At 44.7% G+C, this 16,441-nt stretch overlaps 2 protein-coding genes and 1 long non-coding RNA gene across 4 annotated transcripts in view; 2 read left to right on the top strand and 1 right to left on the bottom strand.

Annotated features, from left to right (window-relative positions):
* Positions 1-13,589, top strand: part of LOC309476255 (uncharacterized protein) — a 38,268-nt gene extending 24,679 nt beyond the window's left edge. Inside the window, exon 2 of the mRNA XM_082139527.1 lies at positions 12,469-13,589. Coding sequence (XP_081995653.1) covers positions 12,920-13,579 — 660 coding nt within the window. The 5' untranslated portion in view covers positions 12,469-12,919 and the 3' untranslated portion in view covers positions 13,580-13,589. The remainder of the gene's footprint in view (positions 1-12,468) is intronic.
* On the bottom strand, positions 538-1,738 carry LOC309475936. Its single transcript, XR_014197896.1, has 4 exons — positions 1,448-1,738; positions 1,075-1,348; positions 816-993; positions 538-666 (listed from the first exon to the last, which is right to left on the bottom strand). It is a non-coding gene; the product is annotated as an uncharacterized lncRNA (long non-coding RNA).
* Positions 7,431-11,299, top strand: LOC309475390 (uncharacterized protein). Of its 2 annotated transcripts, XM_082138156.1 has the most exons (3): positions 7,431-9,598; positions 10,055-11,066; positions 11,099-11,299. In XM_082138156.1, exon 1 carries the CDS (start codon positions 8,000-8,002, stop codon positions 9,248-9,250), a length of 1,251 nt encoding a protein of 416 aa, XP_081994282.1. In that variant the 5' UTR covers positions 7,431-7,999; the 3' UTR covers positions 9,251-9,598; positions 10,055-11,066; positions 11,099-11,299. The 2 variants fall into 2 exon arrangements, with proteins under 2 accessions (XP_081994282.1, XP_081994281.1); XM_082138155.1 differs by having other exon boundaries at positions 10,055-11,299.
* Positions 13,590-16,441: the final 2,852 nt, after the last annotated feature.

Here is a 16,441-nt window from a genome sequence, read left to right as displayed (position 1 = left end):
ATATAACATTGACTATACTGAGTGGTTGCTTTACTGTACTTTTGTTCTAAAAATTCTAAAATTGACGTGACTGTTAAGTTCGTACTGAAAATAATTAATAAACTTACCACTCCGAAACGACCATTTGCATTCTACAAACAACCGCTTGTTCCTCAAACTCTGCATCGTCGTCTGAAACCGGCTCAAACATATACGGTTGTACACCGAGTCTCTCCATTTGCACGTCGGACCTGTTTGCTGTGACTCTCTGAGCTCTTGTAATGAGCCCGCAGTGAAAGAGCCAATCAGAGCAGAACTCCTCATTACTATTCATGACCCTTCCAAATAAGGTAAAAACAGACCATTTCATTCTAGGGCCAATTTATAGGGTTGGAAATTGACCTGTAAAACCTTTTCTGGACATTTTAAATGGCTTTTTAAGCCACATACCCTCTATGTAGATATCAGGGACAAAATTAAAATATTATTTCAACACATTCTAGGGCAAAGGTGTCAACTGCTCACATGACATTTAAAAACGGTATATTTACAAGTTTTACGTAGTTATACATAACAATAGTATGTTATCCATAGTCTGCATTTGAAGTACCTGCACCAGCTGTATGTCTATTATGTTGTTGGTCTGCAAGTTCATCATAGTATAGCTCCCATATTTCGCACAATGTCCTGCAATTACAAAAATAAATTCATTGATCATTTTTACATAATGCAGAGGTAATTATAGGACAAAAAAAATTGTAATCTTAATATTTACAAGTACTTGTGCAATGCATAGTTGTATACATATAAAGAAAAACTGAATTAAAAATGTGCACCTGGTGAGTCTGCTCGCATGTCACCACCAAGAATGACATTATTGTTCTGGCTCAGGTTTTGCAGTTGCAAATTTTGCTCCTCATTCCACTTGTATATGATAGCAGGTTCAAGGTATGTCCTTGCATGTCTTCTAAAAGCATCATATGTATGCGTTTTCAGGTACATCGCCTTGAACACCTTTTTTAAAAAACAATTATGAAATAATGAGTTGTCCTGTATAGTTTTGGCTTATTTAGAGGGTAACAAATGACACAATACCTTTTGCATCTTCAGAAAGGAAGCTCCACTGAAATAGATGGCAGCAGACAACTGAAGGTTGCCCACAGGGGTGCTCCCAATGACAGGCTGACTCCTCCACTGTCTGAAGAACTCACAGTGAGGGCACAGTTGGTCAATGGCTAAAAAGGTCCCTCTTCTGCGTGGGCAGACATTGCAAGCCCTGGTGCAAACAGGACAACTCTCGAACAGGCTAAGGAGACATTTTTCAAAAACTATGTACTTTGCTTCCTTGTGGAATGGCAGTGATGCGTCACTGAAAGAAAAGAAAAAACATTGTGTTTGTTAATGACAACCTGAATATAAAATCACATTTTGTGTATTAATTGCTGATTTTTAGAGAAATATAACTTACAAAACGTGTGATGATTCTGTCTCGGCTGTAACAGACCGTGCAGGATCATATGTAGAATCTTGTGGATCAGTCTTGTCAGAGGAAATATTCATCATTTCTGTATTCTCCAATTCAACATGGGGTCTTTTGACAGGCCTTGAAGCTTTCAATGGTGTTGATGTAAATGGATGTATTGTGTCCTGTGACATTTTAGTAGTTGTGGTGCCTACCCCCACACTTTGAGATGACACTGTCACCTGTATGCCTACCAGTAAAAAATAAATATAATTATTAAGGGAAATAATGGTAAACCATACAAGAATTCAATAGTTGGACACAAGTCATCTTTTCTGTACATTATTGCAGTCGGATCTGATTGATTATGAATAGAACTGCAATAAGCAGCTGACTTTCTGAGCTAAACAATACAGTACATACAATACATACAGGAGTGTAACTTTTACAGTACGATCTGATACTGAGGAACAACATTTATTTTGCAATACATGCAACAATCAACTACATGACTTCATTAATTTAAGGCTTTCTGCTCTATTTGAAGACATCTTTCAAGCCTTAATTTGTTTAAAGGCGAATTAAGACTTTGACATATTTTAAGATTCGCTGAAACCCTGTCATTTTGAATGCTAACATATAGGCCTATCATAAAACATGTCATAACTTTTTTTTAAATATAAAACATTTATGACGCGCTCTATGGCATCTCTTACAATTAAAAGCCGTTAACACAAAAGCACATTATTGTTAAAACAGCATAAATTATTTATTTTTTAAATTGCTTTAAACAACAAAACAATACAACATACATTTTAGAGCCAGGGGAGCAAAGAAAACACACATATATAAAGTATATACAAAAGCCTCCTTAATCACACTGTTATTTGAATATCCAAAAAACAAAATTAAAGAGTACCTTTTCCTTAATAAACAGACACCTCATACCATAACTTTTTCACATGACTACAATGGCAGAAAATGTGGGTTCTGTTTCCAAGTGCAAAGAGCAAAAAGTGCAACTTACATCAATGTCTAAAAGCAACAATAATGCTTATTGACTTACTGCCATCTAATCCATCGCTGGAAGTGATTTATATGAACTGCGCGTGCGCACGTGTGTATTATAAACAGATTTTGCGCATGCGTGGTAACACATACGTGACGTACATACGTGATGTGAATACGTGATAGTGGTGGAAATTTTTATTCTTTCCAGAGACTCGTTCATTTTCAGTTCGTTCACCAAAATTATTCGTTCAGACTCGTTCACTGATTCGTTCAGTCACAATTTCTTCATATTACGTAAATACTGCAGCAGGTGGCGAAAAAGAGTGTCTTTTATGCTGTTTTAACGAACGTATTTACCTGTTACAAAAAAAAAACCTGATTTGTCTTTGTTAAAATGTGTGCCTTATTTACTAAATTAATAAAATAAGTCTAAATAAGAGGTTCAGATGACCAAAGCAATGTTTTCTTGCATAATTAACATTTTAAATAGTTTGGTCAGACATACACATTCATAAATCTGGGATTATATAAAACATTGAGTTATGTTCTGTATGTTAAATATGAATATATAAACAATTGTATGTGCACACCTATAACTGCGCTTTGAATGAGGTTGAATCACATGCTAAATGACCGATCTACCCAGTAGGCTACTCTCATTCATTTCATTCACGAACGAAATGTACCAGTTTGTTCAATTCGTTCACGAATGAGATCTCTCTCTCGTTCAGACTAAAAACAGAGCGATCTCGGTCAGTGATGGGCGTATTCGTTCAGTAGATCCAACCAATTGCATGCCCCTTCACAGCCCGAACTGAAATGCTATTTGCTGACATTACGCAAATGAGACCTAACCGTCATATTTTTTGGTTTGTTTTAGTTTTTAGAGAAGTGCATGACATCAATAAAACGTAATGAATTCATTTTTGATAATACAAAACGAACACAAAACACCAGTGCTTACAGTATTGTACAGTAGTCAAGTAAATTGTTCAAAGTGCAAAATACCACAAAACTAAGTCTAAAACACACAAACAAAATATAAGAAAAGCAGGTAAAGAGAAGTGTAAATTTAAATCAAGTAAACAGTCAAGTGCCCCACACCCACGTAGCTCAAACCAAGTAGAAAATGACAACGCTAATTTGTCTTTGTTACATTTAAAGCCACAATATGTAACTTTTTTGCTTTAAAAATAGCAAAAATCACTATATCTATGTTATATATTTTTTTTAGTTGTGTACTTACATTATCCCGACTGTTTCCAACAACTTTCAAACCAGGAGAAATTTGTAATTTAATTCGAGAAACGTCCCGTTTCTTTATTTCCGTTTTGTCGCCGTCAATGGCGTCATATCCGCGTTGTCCCTGTTTCTCTTACGAGAGGTCTCTCGTACTGCGTAAGATATCTTATCGCGTAAGATATCGCGTTGCGGCAGCATGCAGACATAGGCGAGGCAGCTCGCGCGCCTATTGGCTGCTCTGCGGCAACTGCAGCAGCCTATCGAGCGAGGCCTGGCGTGACGCCAGACCCAATCAGGGCACTTCGCGCCCGCTGCGTCACGTCCCGCCGAAATGGGCGTGGTCTAGGCCTATAAATACCGCTCGCAGGCAGCTATGATCTGATTTTTCATCCTTCAAGCGAAGCACACGCATCGCTGGAGCTGGAGAAGAAGCCGCGCCGTCTGAGAGAGAGCACCTTCAGCGGGACGAGTCACTGAAGTCGCTGGCTGCGCCGCCTTCCTGCTGCGCTTTCCGGCGCTCATATCCTTTCCATTACTCTGTACTCTGTTTGTGTGTGTGTGTCGCCGCTGCGACACACATTCTAAAAGAGCTAGCGTCTTTTTCAAGATGCCTTCCTGCGGCTCGTGCAGAGCCACACTCAGCGACGGGGACCGCCACGTGGTTTGCGTTTCCTGCCTGGGTGAGGAACATGCAGTTCTCGCGCTCGCTGACGGCGGCTGCCCTCACTGCGAGCTGATGACTATGGCGACTCTGAGGACTCGCCTGGCCTTCTTCGCTGAGACTGCTCCCCCGCCCGCTGCGGTGTCGCGCCGTAAAAAGCGCCGTGCCCAGCGGGTCCCGGAACCTTCCCCCAGCCGCCAAAGCTCGCCAGTTCGCCCGCTTGCTTCCCCGGCTTCGTCAGCCTGCCTTCCTGACGGACAGCGGCCGCCGTCTGCCGCCGCTTCCGTCGGCATCGCTGATGAGGAAGCCCTGCTGGGAGAGGATGATTCCTGCTCTATCCTGGCGTCAGGCAGTGAGGATTGGGCGGGCTCTGAGGATCCCGCGCCCCCTGCCCGCACATCGTCAGGCAAGAGAGCGTCCATCGAGACGGAGCTCATGCGAGTACTCGCACAGGCCGCGGCGAGCCTCGGCCTCGAGTGGTCTTCGCCCGAGCAGCCCGCTCACAACCGGCTGGATGGATTTTTCCTGCCTGGGGAGCGCGCTTCGCCTGTGTCCAGACCAGCGCCTTTTCTTCCTGAGTTACACGAAGAAGTCGCTAAGTCCTGGAACGCCCCCTATTCAGCTAGAGTGCGTCCTGCTGTTTCTTTGGCATTCTCCGCAGTTGACGATGCCAAGAACAAAGGATACCTTTCGCTGCCGCCGGTCGAAGAGGCGATAGCGGCCCACTTATGTCCGCCCTCTGCTGGACGGCGCGCTAAGTTGGCCCTACCCTCTAAAGCTCGCCGCACGACGTCGAGCCTGCTCCACCGCGCTTTCTCCGCCGCCGGGCAAGCTGCGTCAGCGCTGCACACCATGGCTACGCTTCAGATCTTCCAGGCCGATCTCCTCCGTAAGCTGGATGAGGAAGGACCTGACGCGATCTGCGTGCCGGACTTAAGAAGTGCCACGGACCTCGCTCTCCGTGCTACTAAGTCTGCAGCGCAGGCCATTGGATGGAATATGGCCTCTCTCACTGTGACCGAGAGACATCTTTGGCTGACGCTCTCGGAAATGGCCGAGTCCGAGCGCACCGCGTTCCTCGACGCCCCGATTTCCGCCACAGGCCTCTTTGGATCCTCCGTCAAAGATTTTGCGGAGAGATTCGCAGAGGTGCAGAAAGCGTCACAGGCTATGAAGCACTTCCTCCCGAAGCGCTCCAGCTCTGCAGCAGGCCGTGCGACACCGTCTGCTCAGAGCTCACAGCCACCGTCCACTGCCTCCGCTTCGCAGCGCCGCCAGGCCCGAAGCGCGAGACCGCGCTCCCGCTCATCCGGTCGCCGCCCCGCCGTGCGTGGCCCGCGACCTAGGATTACGGTGAAGCCCGAGGCCCCGAAGTCGTCCTAGCACGTTTAGGAAAACGACGGTGTTCAAGTCCCGCTGCGGCCGGACTCACACCAAAGCTATTTGCTCGTCCAGTTCCAGAAAATGTGACTGTTCCAGTGTTTTCTGCAGCCAACAAGCCGGTTCTGTCACCCGCTTAACTGCACGCAAATGCCGTTTTCACGGCTACCCAGATAAATCCCCAAAAGAGTGTATTTTCTGGTGTCCCGGCCACGGCCGATGGTGTCTCATGTGTAGTAAGAATGCCCACTGCCCATCTCTACACACAAGCACAGCCTGTCACACAGGGCTCGCGCACATAAAACCGACTCAGATCGGTTGCGCTTCAAACATGGTGAATGTGCCCACTACCCAGTGCCCACTAACACCACGTTATGCATGTCTCACGGTTTCTGTAAAAACGAAACCAACGTGCACTCGCTTCACGCAAGCGAACGATGCTTTCGGTGTGATAAATGTGCCCGCTGTCCCGCGCCCACATCCACACATAGACATGACAGTTCCCACGGGAACCGCCCAGCCCTCCCCCTCGCGGTTGACCACCGCAGAGTCGTCGAGCGCGGGCAATCTGCCCGCTGTTATCAGCGCGCCCCATGTCTCAAATGTCACGAGCGCGACGCTTGTGTTGCAGCACGCCGAAGCTTCTCCATCGCTGAGCGAGCGGAGCGCGCTTCGTATTCAACCCCTAGCTATCCATGCAGACGCATGGGCAAAGCTGCCCGGGGTTTCAAAGTGGGTGCTGAACATTATAAAAAGAGGCTATTCGCTACAGTTTCGCCGACGCCCTCGCCGCTATGCGGCGCGCGTCGAGACCACGGTAAAAACAGAAGTAACACATTTACTTCGAGCCGAAGTGGCGAAACTATTGAGCAAAGGGGCCATAGAGCCTCTCTCTCAAGTTCAGAGCGAAGGAGGGCTATACAGCAGATACTTCCTGGTACCGAAAAAAGACGGGGGTCTCAGACCCATACTAGATCTAAGGCAACTGAACAAAGTGCTTGTGAAGCGACAGTTCAGGATGCTCACGACCAGACAAATCCTTGTGCAGATTCGCCAAGGAGATTGGTTTGTGTCAATAGATCTCAAAGACGCGTATTTTCAAATACAGATAGCGTCATGTCACAGGCGATATTTGAGATTCGCCTTCGAGGGCCAGGCATATCAGTACACAGTCCTGCCGTTCGGTTTGTCCCTGGCACCCCGTACATTTACGAAGTGCATGGATGCGGCACTCGCACCCCTCAGAATGAGAGGCATGCGAGTACTGAACTATTTGGACGATTGGCTGATTCTAGCGCAATCTCGCTCAGTGCTCATAGAACACACGACCATTTTACTCGATCACCTCGAGAATTTGGGTCTCAGTGTCAATTGGGCGAAGAGCTCTCTGTCACCCAGTCAGAAGATATCTTTCCTGGGCACAGAATTGGACTCGCTGTCCATGATAGCGCGACTATCACCGCAGCGCGCGGTAGACATTCAACGCACAGCGAAATCGTTTCGCTGCGGCGCGTCTGTCCCGCTCAAGAAATTTCAGAAGATGCTAGGTCTCATGGCCTCAGCATCATCAGTGCTCCAGCTGGGCCTGCTCCGCATACGCCCGCTGCAGTTTTGGCTGAAAGCGCGAGTCCCACGCAGAGCGTGGGCATCCGGTTCGCTTCGCCTCAGGGTCAATCAGAAGTGCGTCACAGCTCTGAAACCTTGGAGAGCGAACGACTGGTACCAATCAGGTGTAAGCCTGGGGACTTCCTCGAGGGTGAAAGTGGTGTCCACGGACGCGTCCACCTCGGGATGGGGAGCGCTGCTCGAGGGCAGACCGTTCTTCAGCCAGTGGTCGGAACGGGAAAAGCTCCTGCACATAAACTGCCTCGAAATGCTGGCAGTAGACAACGCGCTGACGCGTTTTTGTCCCCAAATAAAAGGACGCCACGTCTTGGTCCGTTCGGACAACATGTCTGTGGAGTCCTACATAAATCGCCAGGGCGGCCTCAGGTCCAGGAACCTGTACAGGCTGGCAGAACGCCTCCTGGTATGGGCTCAGTGCAACCTGCGCTCGCTCAGAGCAGCGCACGTGCCAGGGCTCCTGAATATAGGACCAGACAGACTGTCCAGGAACAATGTTCCGGCAGGCGAATGGTCTCTACACCCACAGACAGTCCAACTGCTGTGGAAGAAATTCGGCAGAGCGGAAGTAGACCTGTTCGCGTCTCAAGAAAACGCTCTCTGTCCGGAATTTTTCTCCAAGAGCAGGGACGCGCTGGCCCATGTGTGGCCCCGCCGCCCGCTCTATGCTTTTCCCCCGTCTCTCTCCTGCCTCAGGTGATAGAGCGGATCAGGGAAGAAGGATGCTCAGTATTGCTGGTGGCACCGTTCTGGGAAAACCAACCTTGGTTCCCAGTCGTGATGCAGTTAGCAAGTACTGCCCCGTGGCCAGTACCAGTGAGGAGAGACCTCCTCTCACAGGCCCACGGCTCGATCTGGCATCCTCACCCGGAACTATGGTCCCTTCATGTCTGGGCCATCAACGGGTACATGTTGGACTCCCTAAAGGAGTATTAAACACGATCACGCAGGCTAGAGCTCCGTCTACGAGACGGCTCTACTCCTCGAAATGGTCAGTGTTTTCGGGCTGGTGCACAGCCCGTGGTGTGTCACCCACAGACTGTGGTGTGACGGAGGTGCTTTCCTTCCTACAAGACCTGTTGGATGAGGGCAGGGCCCCCTCCACGCTCAAAGTTTATGTGGCGGCTATAGCAGCGTTCTCAGGAACAACGCTTGGTCAGTCAATAGGAAGGAACGATTTAGTCATCCGCTTCCTTAGAGGGGCTAAGAGACTGAATCCTCCCAGACCTCCCTCAGTCCCCGTATGGGACCTTTCTACGGTTCTGGAAGCCATGAAAGGTGCGCCATTTGAGCCTTTACAGTCAATTGATTTGAAACACCTGTCTTTCAAGACTGTGTTTCTGCTGGCTCTCACTTCAGTGAAGCGCATAGGGGATCTACACGCGCTCTCTGTGAGCGCGGCGTGCATGGAGTTTGGGCCTAATGACTCAAAAGTTATACTCAAACCTAAGCACGGTTATGTTCCAAAATCCCTCAACACACCGTTTAGGGCGCAGGTTATCTCCCTGTCAGCCCTACCGGTCCCTGATGAGGAAAGAGACGCGAGCCTCCTTTGCCCAGTCAGGGCATTACGAGCTTATGTGTCTCGCTCGTCTGTTTTCAGACAGACGGAGCAGCTCTTTGTTTCATTTAGCGGACGTTCTAAGGGACTAGCCGCGTCGAAACAGAGCCTATCCAGATGGATAGTTGATGCATACGCCTCCAAGGGCATGCAGTGCCCGTTGGGTGTCAGAGCGCACTCCACGAGAGGCATGGCCTCTTCGTGGGCCTGGTCAAGTGGGATTGCCTTGCAAGATATTTGTATGGCGGCAGGCTGGGCCTCCCCGTCTACATTTATAAGGTTCTATAACCTAGAGGTTCCCGCCCTGCAGGCCAGGCTGCTGTCGGTCTAAGTTTACCAGTATTATCTGACCTGATGCTATCAGCTCAGAATGCTGCGTCTACTGAGCACAGCTCAATGTTCGACAGTGAAAAGTAGCAGCACGAGATGTGCCTGGGCAAACTGTGTAAGACCCACATTCCCCCATCAGTTCAGGCCGTACCCCGCCCTGTCTGTATGATGAAATTCGCGTCTCAGCGACGCTGCCATATGTGGAAGAGTGCGGCTTCGCCCCTCCCTCTTCCCGGACTCCCTGTGAGTTCCCTGAGTGATTGTGCACTATATGTACCCCGGGTTTTCGCCCTTGGGTCTTTGGTGTCAGATCTCAGCATGCACGGCGTTTTGCATTGGGTCCCCTAGCGTAAGATATCTTACGCAGTACGAGAGACCTCTCGTAAGAGAACGTACTCGGTTACTAACGTAACCTCGGTTCTCTCTAGAAGAGGGAACGAGTACTGCGTATCTTGCCGTGCATGCACACGCTCTGGTTGCTTCGATTATGAAAAACCAGATAATAGCTGCCTGCGAGCGGTATTTATAGGCCTAGACCACGCCCATTTCGGCGGGACGTGACGCAGCGGGCGCGAAGTGCCCTGATTGGGTCTGGCGTCACGCCAGGCCTCGCTCGATAGGCTGCTGCAGTTGCCGCAGAGCAGCCAATAGGCGCGCGAGCTGCCTCGCCTATGTCTGCATGCTGCCGCAACGCGTTTTGCATTATTACAAAATTAAGGATAATTTTTGGCTTCAATATCTCGCGGAAAAAGGATTTTCCCCTAGCGTAAGATATCTTACGCAGTACTCGTTCCCTCTTCTAGAGAGAACCGAGGTTACGTTAGTAACCGAGTACGTTTCCGCTCGTACTGCCATGGCAACCAGAGCTATGAACCAGAGACCTCTGATAGTAACCAAAGCGACTGACGGTAGTTCGCAATGTCTATTTGCACGCTGTTGTTGTTTCGTTCAAACATTATGGACCATGGCAAGCAGACTTTGGATACAAAAGGAGAACTAAAACGAGAATCAATATCAGCGCGGTGTTTTCGAGATGCCTAGAGCTCCCATAGACAGTATATAAACGAGAGCTCCACGTCCGAGACTTCGACCGCTTCTACATGTACTTTATTAAACAGGTGAGCACATTTACATAAAACTAATCAATGTTATATAGCTCAACATGATGAAATGTTAGAATATGATCTGTATGTTATTCTAATGTTGATCTAGCTGACTGCTAGTCTCATACAGACAAACTAACACATACATTTCAACACATTCAAATGCAGTTTAGTGTGCTAGTGTAATGTTAGACCAAGTGAAACAACGCTGCGTTACCTCACAAGTTTAATTTGTCTAATAAACTGACCTGTGACTGTGAGTAGTAATTCTGCACTCGCGTGTAACGTTAGTTCGGTAGAATGAAATGTCCATATTCCTTATATGATAGCTGATAGCTGTCTCTTAGCAATCCCGAACTGCTTCATATCACAGTCATGATAAAAGCATCGATGTATTCAGTCATCCATAAACATTATTAGATCCATAGATTAGATCGGTCGGCTTGACGTTGACGACAAGATCCATAATTCTTAGCAAATGTTGCGTCATCAAACTACGCCTTTGTTATTGTAAATAGGTTAGCGACCCCTAGTGGCGAACAATTCCATACTGTACGTTTAACCATCAGCTTGCGTTATTAAACTGTTTTCATTACAATGGTAAAGTGTACATTTCTTTCTTTGATGCAAATATGCTAACTACACAAACCTAGCTCTATCTGTTTGCCATCATTATCGTTCAAATAACTGGTTCTTTTCGTTCACGAACGGCATGTACCAGTTCGTTCAACTCGTTCATGAACGAGAAGATCTCTCTCTCTCTTGTTCAGACTCAAAAGCAACTCGGTCACAGTCAGTGAAGGGCGTATTCGTTCACTACATTCAACAAATCACATGCTCTGTCACATCTCACACTCAAAGGCTATTGGCTCGAGGTTTAGTCATTCTTTGACAGGTTGAAAACACAGAGCTACCCGGTTCACTGAGCTGCGCATGCGCTGCTAATAGCGCCGCGCTGCTGTGGAGGGACGGATTTCAGTGAACGAGAAATATGAGTCAATGGATTTACGTGAACGAGAACGATTCGTTCACCTAAAAGATTCGTTCAAAAAGAACGTTTCGTGCACGAACGTAACATCACTAATACGTGACGTCACTGCGCTACAGTCTGCAGCGAGGGGTGTCTCCATTTTTTCTGGCTTTTCTCTTAAGGCCCTGAGTGTGCTCGTTTTACCACGGTGTCGGATTTGACTCTTAAGCCTGGAACACACCAAGCCCACGCCGAAGAACTAGCGCTGATGAAAGCCGACTGTGTTGTCGCTTCAGGGTAAAAAAGCTGCACTTGAACACACCGAGAGAACTACAGCCGACTGTCAGCTAGCGTGTGCGTTCTGCGCCTGCGTGTAAATGAGACAACTGTCTATTTCTGCAGATATATTCGTCTATATTTGTCATTCAAAAAGGGAAACTGACGCTGCAGATACACAAACCGTAAACAAAGCCGTGCATGCTTACCGTTTTGAATATCAATCCTGCTAAACACTTTCTTTATTCCTCTCGTGTTAATATTGAAATATTCACTAAGGAACACTCAGGTAAGATGACGTAACATTAGAACGGTCTTCTATCTGTACCATTTTGACTTTGCTCGCTGTTTTGCTATTATTCTCGTGCACTGACTCGTTCACTAAGATGAACAGCTAATCAGAGTTCCCTCTTTCACCGACGGCCCACGCCGATTCAACATGTCGAATCGGCCGAAAAAAAGCAGATGAAGACCAATTTTTGCTTGGTGTGTTCCAGGCTTTAGATATCATTAAAATTAAGAAATTATTTATTCTTGATGCAAGAAAGAGTAGACAATAAAAATGGACAATAAAAGTTTAATATTTGGTGCAGCAAATACAAAAAGAAAGTAAAACTGGAAACAAATAAGACAGATTTCTCTCTTTATTGACTAACAAGATAATAAAGCATCTCAATCAGCCTCTTCTTCAGCTTCCTGAGCAAGAACAGTTAGTAAAAAAATAAAAAAATATAAAAAATAAAAACACGTACTTTTAAAACATATAGATTATATTAAGCAAAATTACATATACAATATTGCTCTTTGGGTATATTTTTTTTCTTTTTTTCTTTTTTTTTTTTCTGGTTAAGACAAACTAATAGGAAAGAGAGGTGGCATCACACTTGAAAGTGCTGGAACTGAAGATAAGCTACTTAATGTGAGTTTTTGTATGACTGCGTAGATTAGATAATTGAGTGAAGCTCTTCCCACATGCAGTGCAGTGATACGGTTTCTCTCCAGTGTGGATCCTCTCGTGTGATTTCAGGGTTCCTGACTCACTGAATCTCTTGTCGCAGTGTGAACACTTGTAAGGTTTCTCTCCAGTGTGAATTCTCTGATGCTGTTTCAAATCTGCAGCTCTAATAAAAGTCTTCTCACACTCAAAGCACATATGATTTCTTACACCAGTGTGTATTTTCTGATGTTCTTTTAAATTGTACAGACGTGCAAAACTCTTTCCACACAAAGAACATGAATGTGGTTTCTCCTGTGAATGAACTGTCAGGTGTTTCTTCAGGTTTGAAGCCCTCAAAAATGTTTTGCCACATTGATCACATTCATGCAGTTTCTCTCCAGTGTGGCTGATCATGTGATTCTTAAGGTGTCCTTTATGTGCAAAACTCTTCCCACACTGATCACATGTGAACGGTTTCTCTCCAGTGTGGATCCTCATGTGAACCTTGAGCTTCTGTTTGTATGTGAAACTCTTTCCACACTGATCACATGTGAACGGTATCTCTCCAGTGTGGATCCTCATGTGAACCTTGAGCTTCTGTTTGTATGTGAAACTCTTTCCACACTGATCACATGTGAACGGTATCTCTCCAGTGTGGATCCTCATGTGAACCTTGAGCTTCTGTTTGTATGTGAAACTCTTTCCACACTGATCACATGTGAACGGTTTCTCTCCAGTGTGGATCCTCATGTGTTCCTGAAGGTGTCCTTGACGTCCAAAACTCTTCCCACACTGATCACATGTGAACGGTTTCTCTCCAGTGTGGATCCTCATGTGTTCCTGAAGGTGTCCATGTTGTCTAAAACTCTTCCCACACTGATCACATGTGAACGGTTTCTCTCCAGTGTGGATCCTCATGTGAACCTTGAGCTTCTGTTTGTATGTGAAACTCTTTCCACACTGAGTGCAAGTGAAAGATTTCTGAGATCTTCTTTGATGTTTCTCCACTTCATTCACTTCTTCATTCTCATCCATCAGGCCTGAAAATAAAGTTTAAAAAAGTGCTCAGAAAATCAATAAAAGAAAAACTATGCAGTGAAAAAAAATAAAAAAATAAAATCGATCACAAGTGGACGTGCTAAACACTGGTGTAAACAGGGTCTAAAACAATTTGAGCTTGTCTTCACTTTTCTTTTTTTTAACAACTGTTAGAGTTTTCTTTTTTAAAGTCAAGAAAAACAAAAATACAAAGCAAAAAGCAACTATACAAATCTAGAACCCACCCCATCCCACCCCTGGTAGACTTCAAGAAAATAAAAATCAAATACAAACATAGAATGTAGACCCCCAAAAAACACAATAATAACAATAACAGGGTTCTTGCAGGTTTCAGCAAGTCAAATTTAAGACCTTTTTAAGACATTTTAAGACCATACATTTTTAAATTTAAGACCTACGACGCATTGCAAAAAAAAAAAAATCAAATCAAAGAATTCATTTTATTTCAATGAATTAAGTAATTGAAAAAACATTAATTTAATTTACAGATAAAGCAATCACATTAGTAACCTTCCACACCCAACAACGTGTGTCAGAATCAGAAATATAATTTTTTTATAGAAAATTGTACTATGCATATTATACTGTAAAAAACACATAATTGGTTGATTTTAGTTGATCATAGTTGATCATAACTAGAGATGAAATGGCATGAACATTTCATTTAAATGATTATAGTGACAAAAATGACCACGGTTATCACAGAATCCTGTTCAAAAAGTACTAATACAACACAATGTCGAAAACCAGCAAATAACAAATAAAATTAGCATCAATATGCACTTTTTGTTTACATAAACATTAAAATAATACCATTAAAAATGATAGCCAGATTTTAAAAGTGTCTTGCAACATACAAGTTCAAATAAAGTTTAGACAAAAAAGTTTTTTTATAAAAAGATAAACCTCACATATTTCAGACTTTAAATAATTTTTTATAAAAAGATAAATTACTGACATTTACAATGCACTTTAGCTTATCTTTTATTATTAATAGTAAAATTCGGTCGGATTTTCCCGTGGCGTCTGTCGTTGCTATGCAACCGTGCACTGCGCTCTCCACAATGACAAAGAAGTTTTAGTGGCTACTGGATTTCCACCGGCGAGAAACGCTTGCTGTAGCTCTGCTTCAAGATTTATTTACGGAGAACAGAAAAACACCCGTAGTGTTTGGGTGCACCCGCATCCTTCCAGTTGAGTGAGCTTTCAATGTTGTTACGGAAAGGGGCGAAGCTGATTGGTTGGTTCTTGTCACATGACCTGCGGTGCGTTTGCGGCATTCTGAAGAGTTGAGATTTTTTTTTATCTCGCTGCGCCTGGAAAAAAACGAGTGCGTCGCTTCAATTATGAGCGCACGCCTACATTTGAACGAACTTGAGCGCGCAAAAGATGCGATATGTGAACGGCCTGTTGGCGAGACCGTTTTTAGACCTGACTAAATGAAATTTAAGACCATGGATGAAAATCTGGCCGTTTTTAAGACATTTTAAGGCCTTAAATTTAAAGTTCAGAATTTTAGACTTTTTAAGACTTTTTAAGACCCCGCGGGAACCCTGAATAATAATAAAATAAAATAAAAATAAAAATAGATAAATTACATAGATATTAAAAAAGTTGACACAATATCAAAAGCAGCATGCCATAAATTCACAGTCTTAACATTGGATCCATGTATACGAGAAGTTGAGACTTCCATTGATATAATGTCCAGCAAAGATACTGTCCATGTTCGTCTGTCCATTGTGTGAGGAGGATTTCAGCGGTTAACTAACAATTTTTTTTGCCGCTGTGAGAGCGGTTAACAGTAAATATCTTTGTTGAATGGATAAGGCAAGGTCCCTAAAATCGTTCAAGAAAAAATTATGTGGGGTCAAAGAAATATCCGTGTCCCAACAGATATGATAAGTCCTGTGAGAGCTGGGTCCAAAAAGGTGAGAGAGAGGGACAGTCCCAAAAGAAGTGCAAGTACGTGCCTAGAGATCCTTGAGAACAAAGATTACACGTGGGAGAGGAGGATAGATTCATATAGAAACGTTTCATAGGAGTCAAGTAAACCCTATGTAGTAATTTTCAGTGTATCATTTGATGATTGGGGTTCTTTGAAGACAGCTTAAACATCCTCCATACCTGATCCGAAAATAAACTATTTACATCTTCATTAAGACCCTTGGCCCAACAGTTGTAATAGATAAGGGTTTGTATGAGTGCTCAAGAAGATACGAATAAATAACCGAAACAGTAGAGGGAGATCTCTCAGAAGGAAGGATTCATTTGCTCAGTGGGTGAATAGGTAAATGGGAGTCCCAAGGCACCCCATATGCCCGAAGGGCCGATCTTATTCGCAAATACATATAAAAAGATGTACCTTGTAAATTATATTGAGCTTTAATGTTCTGAAATGATTTTAGACCCATATCGTCATAGATCTCTCCCAACGTGTTTACTTTTTTTGTTCTCCATTGCGGACAATGAAAAGGGACCTTGCCAGACAAGATTGTTATTATGGAAAATAGGTGAATGCCTATGCCAGATTGTAACTTGGTGTGTTTGCTTTTCGACTTCCCTCCAAGTGGAGAGAAGATGAGTTACAATAGGACCAAACTGAGATTTACACTGCCTCAGTGGAACCCCGGAAAAAACAAGATGCTTCAGTTCATAGGGATAAACCATTGCTTCCTCAATTGCTCTCCATGACACAGAAGCATCAGGATCAAACCAGACTGATAAAGGGCGGAGGGTAACGGCTTGAGCATAGAGTCTAAAATTAGGGAAAGACAAACCTCCATGTAATCTGCCACGCTGTAAGGTAGTCAGCTTGATTCGAGGACATTTCCCATCCCATATATA

This window comes from Leuciscus leuciscus, assembly GCF_965113295.1.
Source record: "Leuciscus leuciscus genome assembly, chromosome: 15".
NCBI classification, from domain to species: domain Eukaryota; kingdom Metazoa; phylum Chordata; class Actinopteri; order Cypriniformes; family Leuciscidae; genus Leuciscus; species Leuciscus leuciscus.
The sequence above is the reverse complement of the archived record's forward strand: the minus strand, read 5'-3'. Positions and strand labels throughout refer to the sequence as shown.